General features: G+C 37.4%; 3 protein-coding genes and 1 long non-coding RNA gene across 4 annotated transcripts in view; 1 reads left to right on the top strand and 3 right to left on the bottom strand.

Annotated features, from left to right (window-relative positions):
• Positions 1-5407, top strand: part of LOC107589796 (klotho-like) — a 6710-nt gene extending 1303 nt beyond the window's left edge. The window contains exons 2-5 of the mRNA XM_016278328.1: positions 463-973; positions 1207-1475; positions 2356-3481; positions 4761-5407. Coding sequence (XP_016133814.1) covers positions 463-973; positions 1207-1475; positions 2356-3481; positions 4761-5101 — 2247 coding nt within the window. The 3' untranslated portion in view covers positions 5102-5407. The remainder of the gene's footprint in view (positions 1-462; positions 974-1206; positions 1476-2355; positions 3482-4760) is intronic.
• A 370-nt stretch (positions 5408-5777) lies between these two features.
• On the bottom strand, positions 5778-6214 carry LOC107589803 (uncharacterized). Its single transcript, XR_001609709.1, has 2 exons — positions 6166-6214; positions 5778-6043 (listed from the first exon to the last, which is right to left on the bottom strand). It is a non-coding gene; the product is annotated as an uncharacterized lncRNA (long non-coding RNA).
• Positions 6215-6581: 367 nt separating this feature from the next.
• LOC107589808 (replication factor C subunit 3) lies at positions 6582-10044 on the bottom strand. Its single transcript, XM_016278348.1, has 9 exons — positions 9755-10044; positions 9330-9467; positions 9178-9245; positions 9011-9108; positions 8671-8852; positions 8022-8158; positions 7187-7285; positions 6970-7039; positions 6582-6847 (listed from the first exon to the last, which is right to left on the bottom strand). Exons 1-9 carry the CDS (start codon positions 9839-9841, stop codon positions 6656-6658), a joined length of 1071 nt encoding a protein of 356 aa, XP_016133834.1. The 5' UTR covers positions 9842-10044; the 3' UTR covers positions 6582-6655.
• Positions 9949-11106, bottom strand: part of LOC107589502 (replication factor C subunit 3-like) — a 3192-nt gene continuing 2034 nt past the window's right edge. Inside the window, exons 2-7 of the mRNA XM_016277959.1 lie at positions 11007-11106; positions 10582-10719; positions 10430-10497; positions 10263-10360; positions 10088-10104; positions 9949-9960 (exon numbers count right to left, since the gene is read on the bottom strand). The exon at positions 11007-11106 is cut by the window's right edge and continues 1 nt beyond it. Coding sequence (XP_016133445.1) covers positions 9949-9960; positions 10088-10104; positions 10263-10360; positions 10430-10497; positions 10582-10719; positions 11007-11093 — 420 coding nt within the window. The 5' untranslated portion in view covers positions 11094-11106. The remainder of the gene's footprint in view (positions 9961-10087; positions 10105-10262; positions 10361-10429; positions 10498-10581; positions 10720-11006) is intronic.

Consider the following 11106-nt stretch of genomic DNA (forward strand, 5'->3'; position numbering starts at 1 on the left):
ATAAAAATAAAAAAAAATATAATGTGAATAATATATATATATATATATATATATATATATATATATATATATATGCATACATATATGTGTGCATATACATATATATATATATATATTAATTTTCATTGTGAGAATTATTGTTAAAACTAAAGTAATAAAAAAAACATTAAAAAAGTAACATTATATATAATGTTATAAATGTATATACAAGTATTTTATATATACATATACATTTTCATTTTTATTTTATTTGTTTATAAGCAAAAATAATGTTTATAAAAACAAAAATATATTAAAACAGCTTGTTCAAGGCTAGAATGATTGTACATTTTTTTGTTAGCATTTTTATTTGTTGTTTAGTTATGTTTGTTCAATTTATGTAATTCAAAGTGCAGTATACAGTAAATGTTTTCCAAATATAAAGTATTGACATTTTTTTTTCTGACCTGTGTTGTCTCCTAGGCTCACGCAGCAGCCTGGCACTTGTATGATGACCGGTATCGTTCCAGTCAGGGTGGGCGAGTGTCCATGGCTCTGGCCTCCCACTGGATCAAACCTAGCAGAACCCGGCAGGAGAACAGGAAAGCCTGCCAGTGTTCTCTGGACTTTGTGCTCGGCTGGTTCGCCCGACCATTGTTTGTGGATGGAGACTATCCACCCTGCATGAAACGCAATTTGACCCACAGACTGCCGTCCTTCACGGAGGCCGAGAGCTTGTACGTTAATGGAACAGCAGACTTCTTTGCCCTGTCTCACGGACCTGCTCTTAGTTTTCAGCTGATCAATGACAGTCTGCGCTTTGCCCAGACAGAAGACCTGGGTCTGAGGATGCTGCTGTACTGGGTCGGTGCCGAGTACAACAATCCTCCCATCTTTGTTGTGGAGAGCGGCTGGTTTGGAAGTGGCAACACAAAAACAAAGGATGCTAAGCAAATGTACTACCTGAAGCGCTTTATTATGGAGACTCTAAAAGGTACATGGATGAATTGAGGGTGTTTGATGAAATGACAAGGATAAAATTAATAATAATAGATCGAATATTAGCCAGTATATGGCCATTTTGAGATGATCTTATGTATATCTTTTAATGGTTAAAGAAGCATTCACAATGTAGGCTACTTAGACTTATTTAGCCATTAACAATATAACAATTCACATTTCACAGTTAGTAATTGATTGTAAACAATAATTTTCTTCTCTTTACAGCAATCCGCTTTGACAGAGTAAATGTGATTGGTTACACAGCCTGGTCTCTGCTGGATGGGTATGAGTGGTACCGTGAATATGGAATACGACGAGGGCTATTCTTTGTGGATTTCAACACTCCTGATCTGAAAAGAGAGCCAAAGACATCTGCCACTTTCTATAGCAATCTCATAGAGAAGAATGGCTTCCCTCAGCTGCCTGAGAACCGGCCTACACAGGGCGTCTTTCCCTGTGACTTTGCCTGGGGAGTTGCAGCCAACTCAATACAGGTAAAATTTTAAAGGGCACCTATTATGCAAAATCCCCTTTTACATGGTGTTTGGACATAAATGTGTGTTGGCAGTGTGTGAACACAACCTCCCTACAATTATAAAAATCCACCCACTCCTTATTTTATAATCCCCATTAAACCAAATCAGTCTCACTAGGCATGCTGTTATGATTCTCTAAGCAATATGACGTCACATCGCCCATGGCCGATGACTGACAGTCCTGCATTGCCATAGTTTCCGTCCTCAGTGAGTTGTTTGGTTGCACGCTGTCCTCCAATTTCTCTGCGTTTAAGCAGCTGTAACGTCAACAATGTCTCGTAATCAATCCCGGTATTCTGTGTTTGGATGTAAGACTGAACATAAGAGTCTTCATTTTCTCCCAACATCTGAGCCACTGAGGACGCAGTTACTTTTATTTGTATTAAATTACTCTTTTTTTTTTCAAGGTAATGTGCCTCAAAATCTACCTAAATACGTACAAGTATGCACAAATCATTTAATCATTTATATATAAATATATATAATGTTTATTTGAATATTGATGGTTGAATGTTGATTGTTAATTTTTAAATAAAAAAAAAACCTGATAGTTAACCTCGTATTACATCTAACTGCACACATTTCATCAAAATAAAAGGAAATGGCTTTAGTTTGTTCACCTCAGCCCAGCAAATCAAACTTACTTGATTGTTCTTGTTTGACCCATTCAAAGGTCACTTTTATAGAACTTAGATTCTGTGTAGATCTTATGATGTGTTTAACTTTAGTCTTTGATCTTTGTTCAAACTTCAAACATTGATAAACATCATTTGGATATATTAAAAATATATTTTTATTTAATTTCTTTTTAATTCTGCCTTCTGATGCTGTTTTGAAGGTTGATACTATACCTACCCAGTTTGCCGACCCTAGTGTTTACATCTGGAACGTTTCTGGTAACGGAGAGCTGAAAAAGGTCCCGGGGGTGCTGGTGCCCCCTATGCACAGGAAACACCACTGTGCCGATTACAGCAGCATCCTCCAGCAGGTGTCTGATGTGCACCGTATGCAAGTCTCACACTTCCACTTCTCCCTCAACTGGTCCTCCATCACCCCAACAGGCCGGGTGTCTGATGCTAACGAAACACTTCTAAAATACTACCATTGCTTTGTCAGTGAGCTACAAAAGGTTAACTTAACCCCTGTTGTGACCCTTTGGCACCACACAGGGAAACTGTCCAGCCTGCCGGCATCCATGGAGGCTGGTGGGGGCTGGCAGAGCGAGGAGACAGTTCAGGCCTTTGCAGACTACGCCAGGTTATGTTTCCAACGACTAGGAGCTCATGTGAAGCTGTGGATCACGCTGAATGAACCTAACGATGAAGATCTTGAATTCACTGTGGGCCACCAGCTGCTCCGTGCGCATGCGTTAGCTTGGCACGTCTACGACACTGAATTTCGCAGAGCTCAAGGTGGTAAGGCATCACTGGTTCTTCATATGGACTGGGTCGAACCTGCGTTTTCTTTCAACAGAGAGGACGTTGAGCCTGCAAACCGAGTCCTGGACTTTCGAGTCGGCTGGTTTGCAGAGCCCATCTTTGGTAGTGGTGATTACCCAGCGGTGATGCGTACTTGGCTCCAACAGCGAAACAATATTGATCTCTTCAACTACCACTTACCCGCATTCAGCGATGAAGATCAGCTGTTGGTTAAAGGAACCTACGATTTCTTCGCCATCAGCCATTTTACTACCTCAATGGTGTATGATGGAGTGGAGGACAAATACACCTTCAAAGACAAGTTGCAGGTACAGCTGATTTCTGACGTGGCCTGGATCATGTCTCCAAGACGCAACTCTCCTGTGGTCCCCTGGGGTCTTCGCAAGGCACTGAACTGGGTTAACTCTCGATACAAAGGGGTTCCCATTTACGTGATGGCCAATGGTGTTCAAGAGGACACTGCTAGGTTTAAGGATAGCTTGCGTGTCTACTACTTTTACAACTACATTAACGAGGCCTTAAAAGGTAAGGAACCACATAATGTCATGTGTTGGCTTCCAATAAATAGATACACGATGACGTATACTGATCCCAGTGTTTTGCTTTTATCAGGAGAACTTTATTGCACCTTTAGACAAAATATCTTCAAAAAATGTAAAAACATTTTTGCATATGTGCTTCTTGTTGAGTACCATAATTGATACATCATGCGTTTATGGCTTATATAGAAGAATATGAAACGTATACTCAATGAGGAATAAAAAGCCCTTAGAAAACACCCCATTTTATTCAGAGGCCCAAAAGGAGCAAATATGCAGTTTGGTGCAGTTACTGATATTTATATGACCAAAAAAGTAAGTAAGTATTCTGACAGCTTGTAATGTAAATCAGTGAGATCTTTATAACAGTATTGCAGATGTTTAAAGCTCTGTAGTTTTTATTGTGGGGGGCAAAACATATAATGCAATGCAATACAATAATGATTGAAAAATATACACTTAAAAAAGCAAAGCCCTATATATAATATTTTGATATTATTTTTACTTGCTAAAAAACTCACTCAGATGACAGAAGGCATGTAGAAGATTTTTTTTTAAATTCAGTTTAGAGGCCTTAGAAATTTGTGTATCAAATATGATACTGTAGCTTTTAACATTTAGTAATTAGGTTATCCTAATATGGCTATTTTTTGTTTTTATCAGCGCCATTAAAAACCTTTCTTGCAAATTTTAATAAAATTAAAATGCAAGGAAATGTTAGTTATTCATATTATTTAAAATATTAAGATTATTAAGATTAAAATGAATTATGTACTGATATTAAATGTAACTCATAGGTGTAATTAAACTTATTGTAAGTGTAATTAAACTTACTGTTTGCGTCAGTATTATTATATGTTGTTTATTTATAAAATACGAATTTATTATAAATGTTATCATATTTGTAGGGTGTCTTAGACGTTGAATTTTTACAACATCTTTTTTTAAGTTTCCCAGTACAATAACCCACTTGGATAAGTTCTGATGACTCAAAACAATGCTGTTTCTATTTAGAGGCACAAAGCTCACGTTGTACACATACATCCACACACAGCAGTTTAATTATTAAGCAGAAAACTGGGGAAACAGTTTGCTGATCTCAGGAAAACTAGCAAGCCGCTCTTTATCTGAGCTTTGGAAAAAATATTTGTTTACCATTCCCAAAACACTGGCAAGGCCTTATTTACTTTGTCATCTGAATTCGCTTTATAGTTACATCATGAGTTCTCCTCAGTTGTTTTCTAACTTCTGATTTGTTCTTTTAGCATATACACTGGATGGAGTCAATCTGAAGGGATATTTTGCATATGCGTTCAGCGACCAGCGGGACCCAGGCTTTGGCATGTATGGTCATGTGCAGGAGGAGGTCATTTCAAAATCTTCACTGGCCCATTACAAAAACATTATCCACCACAACGGCTTCCCTGCCCCAGGCACACCTCAACAACATTGTCCCCATGCTCCAGTGCACGGGTCTAGACGTTATGTCCTCACCAAGCAGCCTGTTGTTGGCTTTCTCTCTCTGGTGAGCTCTTGCATGCTGATCACAGTGTGCCTTGTTATCTACTTTGCAGTCAAAAGGCACAAAATAGCCACCAAAAAATGAAAGAAAATGGTTCCAGTGGACTCTTGCACTTTTAATTTATTTGTTTTACTGGTTAGTTTGATACAAACTATAAACTATGCTTTTAACTCTTTCTTAAATTGTAGTACTTCTGGAATTTCTTAGTGGGTACTACACAAGCCAGGAATGCCTGGATAATTATTTAACTGCAGCTTTACCATGTAAAAACACTATTTATTTGTAAGAAAAAAAAAGTATATCGCATTATTTGGTCAAGTTTGCACAACGGCTTGGTTTTTGCACAAGTTGTAAAATAAAAGTAATGGGGGAAAAGTAATTTATTCTGTTCTGGCATTTTGAAGACCGTGCTATGGTTAGCTTAAGTAAGTGATGTTACAGAGGTCATATATATATATATATATATATATAAATACTTTAATGTATTAAATAAATGTTTGTTGTACTTAATTTCATTGTAAAGTAACTTTGATATCTTTAATTTTCTATTACCTATAATTTATATGTACTCTTATAATTTTCTGTATCTGCCTTATATTTACATATAGGGATTATATTATGCTTTTTTAATGTTCATGTTTGCGATTTCCATTCCATTTGTGCGTTATGTGGCCAAGGTTTTGCATCATTTCATCTGTGTCCATGTGAAATTCTGTACCTCTTTGATTAGATACCCAAATAGCAATAACAGCAGGCCAAGAACATTTGAAATGGTTTTTATTATGAAAAACAAACAGTTAATTAATATATCTTATTCTTTTAGGCTACAGTGGCTCAGAACATAAAGTTGTCAAGTCCATCTTCCATAAACTTCTTGTAGATGGCCATGAATTTAGCCACAAAGGCCTCCAGGTGGTAGACTGCTTTGCTTCCAAGCTGCAGTCTGTGCTCATAGTATGCCGCCATCTGAACCACCTCAGCCTTCAAATGTCCATCGCAGTTACTTAGCAACTCTGTCACCAGGCCCTGGAATACCATGCAAAGAAAAAGTGTTAATGCAGTGATTGTTCACCAGTTTTATTTAACCCTGCAATTTAACTATTTCACAGTACACATGATTTATTTATGCTGCAAATAAGTAGCTATACCTTCATGATGACTTCTGGTGGGATGCAGTGAGTCAGAAGTTCATACAATATATATATATATATATATATATATATATATATATATATATATATATATATATATATATATATATATATATATATATAAAATACTTTAATGTATTAAATAAATGTTTGTTGTACTTAATTTCATTGTAAAGTAACTTTGATATCTTTAATTTTCTATTACCTATAATTTATATGTACTCTTATAATTTTCTGTATCTGCCTTATATTTACATATAGGGATTATATTATGCTTTTTTAATGTTCATGTTTGCGATTTCCATTCCATTTGTGCGTTATGTGGCCAAGGTTTTGCATCATTTCATCTGTGTCCATGTGAAATTCTGTACCTCTTTGATTAGATACCCAAATAGCAATAACAGCAGGCCAAGAACATTTGAAATGGTTTTTATTATGAAAAACAAACAGTTAATTAATATATCTTATTCTTTTAGGCTACAGTGGCTCAGAACATAAAGTTGTCAAGTCCATCTTCCATAAACTTCTTGTAGATGGCCATGAATTTAGCCACAAAGGCCTCCAGGTGGTAGACTGCTTTGCTTCCAAGCTGCAGTCTGTGCTCATAGTATGCCGCCATCTGAACCACCTCAGCCTTCAAATGTCCATCGCAGTTACTTAGCAACTCTGTCACCAGGCCCTGGAATACCATGCAAAGAAAAAGTGTTAATGCAGTGATTGTTCACCAGTTTTATTTAACCCTGCAATTTAACTATTTCACAGTACACATGATTTATTTATGCTGCAAATAAGTAGCTATACCTTCATGATGACTTCTGGTGGGATGCAGTGAGTCAGAAGTTCATACAATCGTGCCCGAACCTCCAAAAGTCTGTAAAAATATAATAGACGCTTTAGTTTGCATGTATATCACTTAAAAACATACCAGGTTATTGAAACCAAGTTTATTCAAATCTATCATAATGTAAAGGACAGTAGGGGATTTTAATTGTGTGCTTGTATTCATGTATGTTCTGACCTTTGAGGGCTCTGCTGGCTGACTATAGCATTAGCAGTCTCTCTGAGGTAAACCTCCCAGTCTGTCTCAGGGATGTCCTGGTCTGGAGAGAATGGATACCTGCAGGAAAGTCAATTTGGGAACAGATTACCTAAATTGTATGTGTGGCATAGACTTCAGGTGAGTTGTGTGTTAATTCAGAGGCTTCATTTGTGACTGAACAGCTATCTTTATTCTTGCTGACTTACTGTTGAACTCTGCAGGCCTCACACATCAGCAGGGCTTTACGGAGGTTACGGCCAGATTTCTCAGCGATCTGTTTGGCCAGTTCAGGAGGAAGAAGCAGCCCCTCCTTCCTGCACACGCCTGACAGAACACTGCACACCTGAGAGGACAAAGGTTGGGTTGTTTTCACATGTCAAGCAAAACACAACTTGTAATTTTAATGCAGTTTTCATTAAATTGATATATTTAAGAAAGAATGCATATGCTCACCAAGACTGATAAAAATACAGAAAAAGCTGTAGTACTGTGAAATATTATTACAACTTTTCTATTTTAATATATTTTAAAATGTGATTTATTCCTGTGATGCTAAAGCTGAATTTTCATTACTCCAGTCTTCAGTGTCACATGATCCTCCAGAAATCATTCTAATATGCTGATTTGCTCAAGAAACATTTCTCATGACCAATGTTAAATACAGTTGTACATAGTACTGTTTTTTTTTGCAGGAAAGTCAATTTGGGAACAGATTACCTAAATTGTATGTGTGGCATAGACTTCAGGTGAGTTGTGTGTTAATTCAGAGGCTTCATTTGTGACTGAACAGCTATCTTTATTCTTGCTGACTTACTGTTGAACTCTGCAGGCCTCACACATCAGCAGGGCTTTACGGAGGTTACGGCCAGATTTCTCAGCGATCTGTTTGGCCAGTTCAGGAGGAAGAAGCAGCCCCTCCTTCCTGCACACGCCTGACAGAACACTGCACACCTGAGAGGACAAAGGTTGGGTTGTTTTCACATGTCAAGCAAAACACAACTTGTAATTTTAATGCAGTTTTCATTAAATTGATATATTTAAGAAAGAATGCATATGCTCACCAAGACTGATAAAAATACAGAAAAAGCTGTAGTACTGTGAAATATTATTACAACTTTTCTATTTTAATATATTTTAAAATGTGATTTATTCCTGTGATGCTGAAGCTGAATTTTCATTACTCCAGTGTCACATGATCCTCCAGAAATCATTCTAATATGCTGATTTGCTCAAGAAACATTTCTCATGACCAATGTTAAATACAGTTGTACATAGTACTGTTTTTTTTTTTTTTTTTGGTGAAAATGATTTTTCAGGATTCTTTAATGAATTGTCGAAAGAATAGCATTTATTGGAAACATTTTATTCTTTTCAAAAATTATAAATGTATTTAATGTCACTTTTTAAAATGCATCCTTGCTGAATAAAAGTAATAATTTCTTAAAAGAAAAAGAAACCTTCACCTCTTCCACACTTGGCAGGGGGACTCTCACAGCCAGACACCTGCTCCTGATGGGGGCAATCACTTTTGAGGTTGAGTTGCAGCACAGAATCAGTCGACAAGTGGACATGTACTTCTCCATCGTACGGCGCAAGGCATGCTGGGCATCTTTAGTGAGACGATCCACCTCCGTCAGTAACACGACTGTGAAGAGATGAGACATTTTAGCATTGCAAGTTCTGTTACATTACTGTTGTATAAGTGTACAGATCATTAATATAAAGCTATCAAATCCAGACACAGCTCTTAGCTATTTAACATTCAGATTAATCATCTAACCCAATGAAAGAAAAAAGCCGAACCTTTGAACTCCCTTTGAGCACTGGACTGAATCTGCTGAGACTGAGCAACAGTTTTGATCAGCTCCTGAATGACCACACGGTCACTGTTCCCAGCATCACTGAGGAAAACGGATCAGGCATGAGGTTCTGCTAGTAAATTCACAGAGCCCAGTCAATCTTTGCATTACCTTGGATTCACCTCTAGATGGTAGTTGCTGGCAATTGTGTTGATTTCAAGCTTCTTTTTAGATGGAGTCTAATACAGACAAACAATGATAGTTAATACTGTAGTATTAGGCTATACAATTAGAAAACAGTTTATAACAATTTTTTGAAATACCGTGATGGACTGGTGTTCAATCCTGAGTTTCTCGACCCCGGGACCGTACAGCTCTCTGAGCAAACACATGATCCGGGTTTTCTTACCAGCACCAGACGGTCCATAAACCAACAAGTGGGGGAAATCACCACACTGGACCTGGACAATTAACCAGTGAGAGATCATCGTTTTATCTAATAATATTATTCAGTACTAATTAAAGACAGTATGGCTAATATGTGAAGCACATTTAATTAACGTTATATCACAGCTACTGCAAAGTATATTGTTGCTGCAACTGTAAACAAACTATTTGAAGTATTTACTTCCAGAAGAGAGCGCAATGATGTACATAAAATATAATTCATATTTAGTTATTTATATTGACTTTAGTCTGACCAAACACAAACACCAGTTCGCTGTCTAGATAGTTTCTGCTTCTTTACCAGATTTTTGAGCTGGTTTGCTTGCTCCTTGTGGTAGTCGAGTTTGGCCAAGGACGATGGTCGATATTTATCAACCCACAAACTCATTTTCTCCCCTGAACGATAAGAATATCGCGCCTCTGTAAAATAAAAAAAAGAATAATATTGTTGTGAGCTGCCTGCTCCCGAGAAACGTAAACCCGCGCAGCGCACTGTCAGAACGGCATCTACAGAGAGCGAAGAGGGTCAAGTGCTTTCGCGTTTCGTAAAACTATACATTGCTGCGCTCCTTACAGTTCGGCACTAGTAGATTGTAATCAGTACCGCTGCTATATATATAATAAGTGATGGGACAATTGATAGTAACACGACTGTGAAGAGATGAGACATTTTAGCATTGCAAGTTCTGTTACATTACTGTTGTATAAGTGTACAGATCATTAATATAAAGCTATCAAATCCAGACACAGCTCTTAGCTATTTAACATTCAGATTAATCATCTAACCCAATGAAAGAAAAAAGCCGAACCTTTGAACTCCCTTTGAGCACTGGACTGAATCTGCTGAGACTGAGCAACAGTTTTGATCAGCTCCTGAATGACCACACGGTCACTGTTCCCAGCATCACTGAGGAAAACGGATCAGGCATGAGGTTCTGCTAGTAAATTCACAGAGCCCAGTCAATCTTTGCATTACCTTGGATTCACCTCTAGATGGTAGTTGCTGGCAATTGTGTTGATTTCAAGCTTCTTTTTAGATGGAGTCTAATACAGACAAACAATGATAGTTAATACTGTAGTATTAGGCTATACAATTAGAAAACAGTTTATAGCAATTTTTTGAAATACCGTGATGGACTGGTGTTCAATCCTGAGTTTCTCGACCCCGGGACCGTACAGCTCTCTGAGCAAACACATGATCCGGGTTTTCTTACCAGCACCAGACGGTCCATAAACCAACAAGTGGGGGAAATCACCACACTGGACCTGGACAATTAACCAGTGAGAGATCATCGTTTTATCTAATAATATTATTCAGTACTAATTAAAGACAGTATGGCTAATATGTGAAGCACATTTAATTAACGTTATATCACAGCTACTGCAAAGTATATTGTTGCTGCAACTGTAAACAAACTATTTGAAGTATTTACTTCCAGAAGAGAGCGCAATGATGTACATAAAATATAATTCATATTTAGTTATTTATATTGACTTTAGTCTGACCAAACACAAACACCAGTTCGCTGTCTAGATAGTTTCTGCTTCTTTACCAGATTTTTGAGCTGGTTTGCTTGCTCCTTGTGGTAGTCGAGTTTGGCCAAGGACGATGGTCGATATTTATCAACCCACAAACTCATTTTCTCCCCTGAA

The sequence above is a fragment of the Sinocyclocheilus grahami genome, unplaced genomic scaffold, assembly GCF_001515645.1.
Source record: "Sinocyclocheilus grahami isolate Dianchi unplaced genomic scaffold, SAMN03320097.WGS_v1.1 scaffold7.1, whole genome shotgun sequence".
In the NCBI taxonomy this organism is placed as follows: Eukaryota; Metazoa; Chordata; class Actinopteri; order Cypriniformes; family Cyprinidae; genus Sinocyclocheilus; species Sinocyclocheilus grahami.